The sequence below is a fragment of the Hippocampus comes genome, unplaced genomic scaffold (assembly GCF_001891065.2).
Source record: "Hippocampus comes isolate QL1 unplaced genomic scaffold, H_comes_QL1_v1.1 scaffold29, whole genome shotgun sequence".
Taxonomy (NCBI): domain Eukaryota; kingdom Metazoa; phylum Chordata; class Actinopteri; order Syngnathiformes; family Syngnathidae; genus Hippocampus; species Hippocampus comes.
In genome coordinates this window covers 407,749-419,491 of record NW_017805820.1, presented here as the reverse complement: position 1 = coordinate 419,491, position 11,743 = coordinate 407,749, and the positions used below count along the sequence as shown (strand labels likewise).

Here is an 11,743-nt window from a genome sequence, read left to right as displayed (position 1 = left end):
GGGGGGGGTCATTACAGTCAGTATTGCGGTAATTTATGCAGGGATCCCAAAGCTCACATTTGGGCATTTTTTTGCGTGACTGCATTTGCAGTTGCACAGACCATAAGAGGATTATCAACATGACATACCCAGTGAGTCTTGATTTTAGGCATGTGCACACATCGGCACATGTACCTAATGTGAAAATCAGTATGAGCTCGGGTGATTTTTTTTTTTTTTTAAAACTCATTGCACATGACTCGTGACAGACAAGCAAGTATCATAAGGAGTAATTAATGACCAGAGAAAAATGAAAAAGGAATCAGATTTGAGACACACAGGGGCCTGAAAACAGGCACAAGCGGTGGGGATAGAAATGGAGGAGTCAAGTCTGTAAATCTAAAACTGTCGCCTCCCACCTACTGAAATCCTCAATGGAATTAACTTAAGTGTCTGACAGAGCAATAAATTCCTTTTCCCATTTCCTTTTACTCCTTATGCTCACTGGAGTGAAATTGTTTGGTCCAAAGTAAAAGGCTGCAATTTTTGTCTGCACTCAACTACTGCTTCTCGGCCTGACTTGGATATGACAGTTGTTCTTTTCGGACCCTGAGAACGCGATTTCGTAATCAAAACATGTCTGTCTTTCAGTGAGCCCAAAAAAATTCAAAGATAATGATTATTTGCTAAAAACAATGAAGTTGATCAATTTGAACATGAATTATTTATATTTATTTATCCGCTATCTTTTGTTCATTTCTATGCAAACGTTCGGTGTCCTTGAGAACTGAAAGATAATTTTTAATTACTTTTGCTCAAAGATCACAGGTATAAACAATACTATCCTTTAGCACGATAGTTTCTTGGTAAATGCTGTATATCGTCCAGAAAAAAAAAAAAATTATTGTGAAAGGCCTACCAAAAAATAAGGTAAATACAGAACACTGACTAAAATGAAAGATCCATTATGAAGCTGGTCAGCTTCTCAACCACCAGGCTTCGGTAACGTTTCTGGGGGAAACCCAGTATATTGTAACATTGGAAATATGCCACTAGATCGATGAAACGAAAGCAGGAAGGACTTCTGAGAATGAAAACGCAAACATGAATGTGAAAGTAAATAGGAAGGATTTTAACGTTCTGTTGACCTCTTGGTCCCACAGAGAGTCTTGATATTGTCCCACATTGAGTTACTGGAAATGTCCCGCCAGAAAGAGCTCATGTGGGACTACATTACCCATGTTTCTTCGACACAGTAGCAGGAAGTAGTCCGGGTTCCGGTGTGAAGAAAATATACAGATGGCTGCTAGCGATGAAATGAGAATAACCATGCAAATGTAAGAGGAAGGAATTTGAATAAAAGACGACAAACCAAGAGAGCCGACATTCATCCATTCATTTGGCGCAATGCATTACAAGGCACACTGTGAATTTTTGACAACATTTTGTGATTTTCAGTACGCCTCATGGTCTGAAAAATACAATAAAACCGCCCTGCCTTGCTTTACTTTTATACCACAAAGTGGTTATTAGAAGATTTTAATGACATATCTTCCTTGAACTCTAAACTAGTTAAAATAATTTCTGAAGACAAAATGTCCACCTTAGCGCGTCAACCTCACAGTGCAGTTCAATTCCTGCTCCGGCCTCCCTGTGTGGAGTTTGCATGTTCTCCCCGGGCCTGCGTGGCTTTTCTCCGGGTACTCCGGTTTCCTCCCACATTCCCCCAAAAATTGCATGGCAGGCTGAGCGAACACTCAAAATTGTCCCCAGGTGTGATTGTGAGTGCGGATTGTTGTTCGTCTCTGTGTGCCCTGCGATTGGCTGGCAACCTGTTCAGGGTGTCCCCCGCCTACTGCTTGAAAACAGCTGGAATAGGATCCAGCATGTCCCGCGACCCTTGTGAGGATAAAGCGGATCAGAAAATGGATGGATGGATGGATGGATGGATAATGCCCTCCACATGCTCATTATCGGCCTGTTCATTCATTCATATTTATCAGACCCCTGAGGTCATGTTATGAGACAGTTTCAGGATGTAATATAGTTTGGAACATCTGTGCATCCTATTAATTATGTGGGGGGCCAGACGCCGGTCAAAAGTGAACATGATTCATTTGTCCGTGTTCATAGGAGGCGTTGACGGTTGGATGAGAGCAATGTGCTGTAGGCAATGAACGCGTGCTGAATCAGTGTTTTGAAATGAACAAAGCTGGATGACATAAAGGTGCAATAACAATACAAAAGAACATTCCGTATGCACGAAGTGTATTATTCACATTTATGTGGCAAATCAAAATAGGATTTAGTGTTTCCCGGCATTCATACAATGTTTTTTTGGCTATTTGACATATGGCAAGTGTCATGAGGAAGCTAAAGCTGAAGCAATTTGTGTGTACAGGTGTTGCCCTGGGCCATTATACGACGTGCACATTGACACCGGCGCAGGAAGTGGATGGAACCAAATGGACCTGTTTCATGTGAGCCAAGGATCACCATCAGCTGACAAAGGAAACCTGAAACATTTACGAGGACGCACACCCACACACATACCCACGCCCTTGACTTCAGACTCAGTTAACATCCTGCACCTTCCTAATTTGAGCAGATCGTAAAAAAAATAACGTTTCTTCAATGTGTGTCACAGAATGTTTTTGGACCTACAGCAGAGATTCCCAGCCAGTGTGCTGTGAGAGGTCATCAGATATGCGGTGGGAAATTATCCAATGCAATTATTCGTCTGATTTTTTTTTTTTTTTTTTACAACAAATAATGTTTCTTAGTTCATGTATCTGTGCCAGTGATGCGTGATGGCAGGAGGAGAACGTTCACTAAATGGAAGAAGGCACATCATGAACGTGTATTCCCTCATTGAGACATGTTTAAATCTTTTTTTCTAATGTAAAAGATGTGCCTTGGCAAAATAAAGGTTGGGAAAGAATGCATCACGAAGACATGCACAAACAACCGCACACACAGATATGTAGCTGCTCGTGAATTATTAAAGCTTCCATCATCCATAAAGCTCAGAGGGACGTCCATCACCTCGATCTGCAAGGCATGCAGGAGTGCTGCTGAGATCTGATCAATATGTCAAGGACAAGAGCGAAAACAAGACAACATAACATTACCAAGGCTTTTTACAACTTATCTGACTGATGGTGATGAAGCTAAATGTGTCTGCGGCGGAGAGTTTAGTATTGAGCGACTTTTTTTTTTTCCTAAAGCTGAAATCCCACTGACAAAGACGCATGCCCGCACGCGCGCGCACACACACACACACAGCCTGGGGAAGACATCTTTGTTCCCGCCCATAGGATCATGCAAATGGGGGGCATTACGGCATCCGTGCCAAAACGTTCACATTTGCATAAAGGAAAATACCAGCAGGATTCCTTAACACAGACAATAATACTCCCAACGGGACATCATTTTACCCAATGAATTCAGGTTTTAATGTCGCTCAGCTCTCACAACAAGCCCAAGGATCCGTCCCAAAACACTGTGCCCCCTTTTTGAACCTCATCTTTTTTCTCTCCATGGTAACCAGGAATGCCACAGCAATGATGTCACCCTTCTGTGTGAGAACAGACATTAGCACACCATGTTGACCTTCCACCTTCTCTCTACAGGGCAGCTCTAAACCAGGATATCCCTTTGGTTATAGGACAACTGTGACCTTGGCAATATTGAGGGAAAATCTGTGTTCATGGTTGAACATTTACTCGATTTGAAGTAAATGTTCAAATGTTGCAATGCATTTTAAACAGCACTGCTTTTACGCTGGGAAACGAACAGATGCTTTGGGGTGACAATGTCTGGCTGTACTATTCAGCTGGTAAACAGGAGTCTGGGGAGCCTGTGAGTAAAGACTGTGGACGGCAGCGTTTTGCTTTGTGAGAGTTAAGCTGCGAGCTCAATCTGGGAACTTCTCACTTGTTTCACTGGCTGGGGAACAATAACAGAATAACAGAAAGCTCTGGAAGCTGATTGTGGTTCAGCGAGATTCCAGGGAGACAGAGGAGTGTCTGGTCATCAGCATTTAGGAGAAAAAGTCACCGTCAGGCTTGTTTGTCAATGGCAGAATGAAGAATCCTAAACACTATACAGTATGTTGTTGCTATTCAATATTTACAATAAAGGCTATTAGGTGAAAAGGGGTAGTCAACTACACACAAGCTTGGAAGAAACTGTTGCAAATAACCTGTGTTCATTTGTTCTTTAGACAATAGAAAAAAAATAGCTGAGCATCACATTCTCATTCGGAAGGTGAAGTAAATGAAAGACTGCTTCAAACAACAAGGTGTATGCAGGAATAGTGGTTATCATTGCATGACTGTCCATGTCTTATGTTATGTTGTGTTATATTACCGTATTTTGTTATTTTATGGTAACCGTTTTGTAAAGCGCTTTGTTACTGCTGCAGCTGTTGTGAAAGCACCATATCAATAAAGATGTACGGTATTGTTTTGTATTGTAAAGCACGTTCAACTTGCATTTCTTTCAGTGTCCAGCTGGCTTGAATCTGGTACATTTACGAATGCTTATGTGCACCCCTGTGTATAACCCTATTAGCAACAGCCATTTGAACACAAATGGTGCAGCACCACATACGGACAGACAATATAACAGTACTGTACTTACAAGCATATATTATATTTGCTCTGAGAAAAATGACAAATGCCGCGTATATATGTGATTATTACACATTACGCTACAATACTCAACGGCAACAGACAAATGAGAGGCCAGTATTTTGGTCATGGAGATTGTTTATGAAAAATCCTACGGACTCTCAGACTAATCTTAACTTAATCATGAAATATTGTAGAATTATTATTAAATGAGCTTTGATACTTGTGATAGACAAGAGGAAGTCAATAACCATGTTGTATATTTGCATCCAGCCAGAAGTTGGAAGTGGTAAAGAGTCGAGCCTAAATTTAGGAAGTGAGTTGCCAATGTGCTCTTCACAATGACACATTTCAGAAGTGACATCCATCTGAAAGAAAGCCACACTTTGAAGATTCTTCAGTCAATTTATTTTACACTTTGAAGCAAGTATTCCCTAACCATCACACTCATATCAGTGAAAATTACTTGCATATAAACCCATAGAGGGAATTGAAACAACAAAGTCAAAAGCATCCTGACTAACAGGTCACCACAGATCAATCTTTGGAATATGGTAGATTTCATGAAGAAATTAATAATAATAAAAAAAACTTTGTGCCTTGCTGCATCTCCTATAGTGATTCATATTTGTCTTGTATCTTAATTCCCGTTGTAAGATTATTGTCTGTTTGAGTAATTGTCATCCGCCATTCAAGTTGATGGACAATTTGAATTGCTTCTGTTTGTATCCTGTATATAAAAATGAACATTTATATTACAACTAGCAGATCTAAGGTAACATTAATGTTTTACCTTTGAGGTACATGCACAATATTATGAACTTGGTCCTCACTTTGCAGTTAGAAAACTTCCACTCAAGAGAGAGAGAAATGAATGGCTCGGCCATGTTTGTTTTAATCTTTTCAAGTCCGTTTTTAAATGTACTTTATGCCAAAGTAATGATTTTTTTTTTTTTAAATTAAGAGTCCTATGAAGTCGTTTTTGGGTCTTGGACTGAAGGAATTGAGAAAATCCTCCATTTATTTGATATATTTCCTTATTATCCAGATACAAATCTGAATTAATAGACTAACATACATTAATGGACTGCTGTTAATGTTCCTTAAATGATAGAATCAAGTGCAAAAGGACATAAGTAGACAGAGCTCATCAGGAATTACACTTCACAGCTCATCAAATGTGAAAGTCGAATCCGGCACATCACTTCAACCATTCAACTTACTTGGTGTGCTGAAGCCGTCTCTTGCTGTGCTGATTCTTGACTGACATTTCCCCCACAGGATTGAAGGTGTCGTTTTGATACTTAAAAGCCACACTCATGTCCGCTGCGTTGATGCTGAACTCGCAAAGCGTCACTTGCCTCACAGCCCGGCAGTGACTGTCATCAGTGACTCTCTCTACTCCCCTTCTCCCTTCCTTTGTTTCCTCCCACAGTGCAGCTGTCTTTTTAGCCTCAACTACTTCCTGTTGTTGGTCTATCCTTTGGGAATGCAATTGACATCATGGGGGGGGGGGGGTCAACCAGTGAAACACATTTTTGGCCAATACTCCTATAAACACACTAAAATCACATCAGTAACATGTTTAATTTTTTAGAATTTTAGATTTGAAAAAAAATAATTCAGTCCTGTGAAATCAGCCTGTTTTGAGGGGGCGGTCCTAAATGAGCCACAGTTCACCTTGATTGCGGGGATCAGGCTAAAAATGACAAGAGATGAAGCCGGGGTGAGGGTTGAACCAGGCAAGTGGCTTTTAATTACAAAAGTGGCAGCCCAGGGTCTGTATGAAAAAGCGCTTTAAGGACTTTGAAAAGCACTATATGTCCACTTTTTTTTTTTACCCGTAGAGACAGTAAAAGCTAATTTTATATGTTCAGTCATGCGGTTGGTATGCCATCACCAAGCTGTTGAAATAGACAAGTCAATTAGCCTCACAGGTATTGAACCTTATTACAGATTTCAGCCTGCACCTTTGGAATCTGCTACTTGTGGAATCTGTGACATATTTATAAGTTATTTCCCCCCATACATGATCTCCAATTTTTAAAAAAACAGGACAAGTATCATGTTGCATGCAAAAGTAAATTCGGATGTGTGGAGGCAAAAGATAGCAAATGGTTGAGGAAGAAAGCTGTGAGGAACTCTTAACATATGATATCTAGCTCACATCAAGCTGCATGAGGGCAGCACAGTTAGCTCAGCAAAAGTGAAAAAACTACAACAATCTAGAAAACGACATCAGTTTAGTGACATTCGCTTTTCACAGCCAATACTGACAGAAGCCGAGAGTTTCGTCGCACCAAGAGCTCAGTGCGCAAGCCACTTAGCGGTTTCATTGTCACATTTTCTTCACTCAGTTTGTGTTCATGTACTGCAGCTTGCGTTGCCTGGCAGAGTTGGTTTGCAAGCAGAAGCAGCTGAGTCACTGCAGCCTTTTCTGATCTCACTTGCTGAGGCGATTCTCACTGTTACCATGGCAACATCATTTTTGGACATTTTCTGATGGAGTCAGAAATGTGCCAGTCTCAAAGCGGGACTTGCTTTTATGATCCAGAAGACACACATTCCACCCCCCTGCACAGTCCGTAACCACGCGGGCGAGGAGAAAAGTGCCAAGCACAAGCTTTTGCAGTCCTTTGGGATGACTGTCAAAGTCACGAGTGTCAAGCTGAGTTAGTTTTACTGCAGCCAGACGCTACTGCACTTTAATGCAGTATCACTGCAGCATGGAGCACATGCTCTCACCGAATGGAAGTCGAATAAAGAGCCGATTAGAAACACGTCTCAGTATGACGCATTAAAGTACTGCACCACAACCAAATAGTTTTTCAAAATACATACTGGAAAATTGCTCCTTCAATTAAAACCTTATTGGTCGTCCTTTTTTAAGAAGTGTTGTTTTTTTCAAACATTTCTGGCTCGAAGATGTAGAGAATGCCCAATTTTTTTGCACTTAACGTTTGTACAGGAGTATGCCACTGTGCTGACCTGCCTGCTGTGTTCCAAATGGGGAGTAGCAGTGTGCCCTCTGGTGGTAAAACTATGTACTGACGACACTGAAAATCAGTAAAAAAAAAAAAAAAAAAAAAATCACCAAAGCGAAATACATTTTTAACGTAGTCGATCTCACTTATCTGTAAAACGTATTTCCAAATGAAAAAAATCCCCTTTTGAAAGACCTACCTGGAGAAAACCCACACAGGGAACATGCAAACTCCACACAGGAAGGCCAGGGCCGGAATCAAACCCTGCGCCTTTGCACTGTGAGGCTGACATGCTAACCAGTCGACCACTGTGCCACAAAGAGTCATTACTCCTCTGACAAAAAAAATGACAGTGTAAGATTATACATAAATCCTTAAAAACACCAAATTAATGACATTCTTGCCCATGATGAGCGCACTTCTCGCTTTTACCGAATTAATTCATTCCATTTGTTGATATTTATTAGAGCAGAGTGGAAGGATGCTCATGAGTGATACAAGACACCGCAAATGATTGTGAAGGAGCTGACAACACTCAGGGCTGAATAGGTGACACACGCCTGCTTTAAAGGGACACAAAGCGGTGCAGAGCACCATTAATGAGCATCATTGTATCATTGTGAACACACACACACACACACACACACACACACACACACACACACACACACACACACACACACACACACACACACACACACACACACACACACACACACACACACACACACACACACACACACACACACACACACACACACACACACACACACACACACACACACACACACACACACACACACACACACACACACACACACACACACACACACACACACACACACACACACACACACACACACACACACACACACACACAAACATACACACGCCGCGCAGGCACAAAAGATTTGCTGCCACGTGTCCAGATATCCTCCTCGTATTTCCCATTCAGACCACCACGCCGATGGAAATCACTAGTGACGTACTGAGTGCTGAGTTTTCCACAAAGCGAGAGTCAATTTGCTGAGCGTCTCAGTTGAACTCAGTGTGAAAGGAGAAGGGAAAGTAGCGTGGGAGGCCAAAGCTGAACAGAAGCTGGGAAAGCAATATAAACTACAACCTTGACGTGCAAGAGCCCCTTACAAGTTTTCAAGTGAAGGGCTTTGTTGTTGTTTATTATATTCTTTTGCAACGCAGCCTATATTCTCTAAATTAAAAACACGTCACAAAGTGTAGTGTGGTAGTTGTTGGAAGCCGGAATGGCATAATGACATTTCTATTCATTTTAATGGGGAATACTGATTTGATATACAAGTAAATTGACTTAGGAGTTTAGCTACAGGATGAATTAAACTCATAAATCAGGGTATCACCTGAATGATTTATGCATTTCTCTACTCCGGCCTTAAAGAATGGAATCATGTGTATTTCTATGTGCATATTCCACGGTTCAGAAAGCGTGAATAGCTTTTTACACACAAAGTCACACATGCACTTAACACCACCCACCCGTGCACATGTGCTCCATGTGCTCAGCACGTACTGTACAAGTTCCCGACAGCATCCGCCACGATCCGAGTCTCAAAATGGCTCCTTGTGAGCACACTTGGGCACCTTGCCGGACTGGCCATTAGCTCACTATGTGAGTGGCAGAGACATCCTAAAGTGCTTTGGGGAAATGCATAATCCTATTTGTCTTTTCAAAATAATAAATCTTTCAAGTTCAACACATGTATGCAAGAAAATCCAAGAAACTGAAATGGGATAGTGATCGTGCAGTGGTTCTCAAACTTTTTAGAAAAATTCCATTTACAGTAGCTCCCCATGTACCACAATCATGACTAACAATCAAATGTGGGAACATAGAAGGCCTTCGTGTTCCTCAAAACAAGACATAGGTTGTATTCCTATGTAGTATTATTGTAAACCATTATAACATAATGCGTAGTTCGAATGCCGCTTAAATAGATGAAAAACAACGGCACTTACATTTAATATTGAACTATAAACATGGTTTCAAAACAAACACTTCTTTAAAGATGAAATACCAATGTATGAAAGTTAAAAGTTAAACACAACTGAACTGTATTGGGGACAATGATTCTTTCAGGTACCACTTGAGCCCAGGTGTCAAACTGCGATCCTCGAGGGCCGCTATGCTGCATGTTTCCCATGTCTGTCTACTGCAACAAACCTGATTCAAATCATCAGCATCGTTATCCGGCCCCTGCGGAGCTTGCTGATCAGCTGATCATTTGAATCGGGTGTGTTTCAGTTTGGAACTACGGAAAGCATGCAGGAAATCGGCCCTCGAGGACCAGGCTTGGACACCTGTGCATTGGAGAATCCACGTACCATTAGCGAGACTTTGAGAATCACTGCTAAAGTGCACTTACAATATCAATATTGAGTACACACCAAAGCAGTGTAGCCGAATGGACTGCACAGCTGAATACGGTCCATGCAGTGTACCTGAAGCAGACGGTGTGCCAGTCAGTGTTGAGAGCCTGAAGATACTGCTCATCGTAGATCCTTTGTTTGCACCCTGCACACACGGGCAAACTTCCTCCAGCTGCAACCAGATTGAAACAGTAGAAGCGGAGTAAGTCCGACGCCGTGCGGTCAGACACGACTACATTGCAAACAACAACTGCAAAGATAAACAGCGTTCGGATTCATATCTTTCTAATTTTGTCAATCAACGGAGAGCATTAGCATTCTGTCATTTCAAAAAGTAGTTGACTATTGACCCCAAAGAACCACATTAGCTGCGTTAGGAACGCTTATTCATGAAGAAAACCTTCAGGAGGAAGAGGCAGGAGTAGGAGTGACAGATAGCAAGGCATCACAGCTCACTTGGGCCAGCTTTTAAAGTGAATCTTTCTCAACGCACATCACGCACCCTTTTACATCTGAGGCCATGAAGACATAAATGCATTGAGAGGCTGAGTAAGAGATGTTAGCGTACTGTATCTCTATCAGTCAATATGCTTGGTAATGGATAGGCGGGCCATAAGAGTCTTAAGCTTTACATGGCATAACAACACACTTGGAATGAATTCAACAGGAGCACCGGGCACTTGTAACAACACAGTAATGACTACAGAGTGCTAATAAAACAATATAGTAATTATTACTGAGTGTAAACTTTTAAAAATGTAGTATCACTAGTACAGAAACAAACAACAGAGTAATTACTGCTGGACCCTACAGTGCCGAAGATGGCCACTAATGTCTCTCCTTCCACTTCAGCTATTCATGTATTCATATTTATCACCTTGTCTCTTTATTATAGAGCACCTCACTTGCTCATTCTTGCAAACTCTGGTGTCTGCAACAACCACTCTAATAGCTCAGCTGAAAGACAAACAAAGACACAACAGAAAATAGCGCACTGAAACATTACCTGAGTCATCACATCCACGAAACGTTTTTCGAGTGTCTAAATCAAAGTTCAGACTTAAACCCAATCGAGGGGCTATGGTATGACAAGCAGTAAATGCTCGAAATCCCTCCAATATGGCTTAGTTCGAACAATTCTGCGAAGAAGTGTGGAGCAAAATTCCTCTACGTGGATGCAAAAGACTCATCAGCAGTTATATCGCAAATGCTTCAGTTACTGCTACCAAAGGTGGCACAAAAAGGTCATAGATTCAGGGGCACTTTTTCAAATAGGGCCAGATAGATTTGGACTTTTTTTCTTCTTTTTGTACACTTACTAAATAAAATGTTCAATTCGAAAAATGCATTGCATTTTTACTTGAGTTGTCTTCGTAAGATGTTAACATTTGAGTTGTGAAATATTTAAGTGTGAAAAACGTATATAAGAAATAGCAGCACTTTTGGAAGCAAGTCATGTAGTCAGCACAGTGACAAGAAGAATATGCTTGTCAAATGTACTCTAGAAGATGAGTGTGCATGACCTGGAGCTGAACACTTGCACGCAAGCATGACGAAGAAGGCAGCATGGCCTCATTTAGACAACCATCTGGACGTGCAGCCTGACACTCTTTGTAAATACAACACAAATCAGAAGAAAAACAAACTACAGAGGAGAAATCTTTTGCCCACCAGCATCTCAACGTTAGAGCGAATCCCGCCCGGCCGGTGCACTAGGGTAAACATTCTAAACCCCCCTTTGAC

General features: G+C 41.4%; 1 protein-coding gene across 2 annotated transcripts in view; it reads right to left on the bottom strand.

Moving 5' to 3' along the window:
- limk1a (LIM domain kinase 1a) overlaps positions 1-11,743 on the bottom strand; it is a 54,474-nt gene that overhangs the window by 42,551 nt on the left and 180 nt on the right. Inside the window, exon 2 of one of the 2 annotated variants that reach the window (XM_019886030.1) lies at positions 10,073-10,172. In XM_019886030.1, the coding sequence (XP_019741589.1) occupies positions 10,073-10,172 (100 nt within the window). Of the gene's footprint in view, positions 1-5,836; positions 6,043-10,072; positions 10,173-11,743 lie in introns of those variants that run through there. The other variant, XM_019886031.1, reaches the window with a different exon arrangement.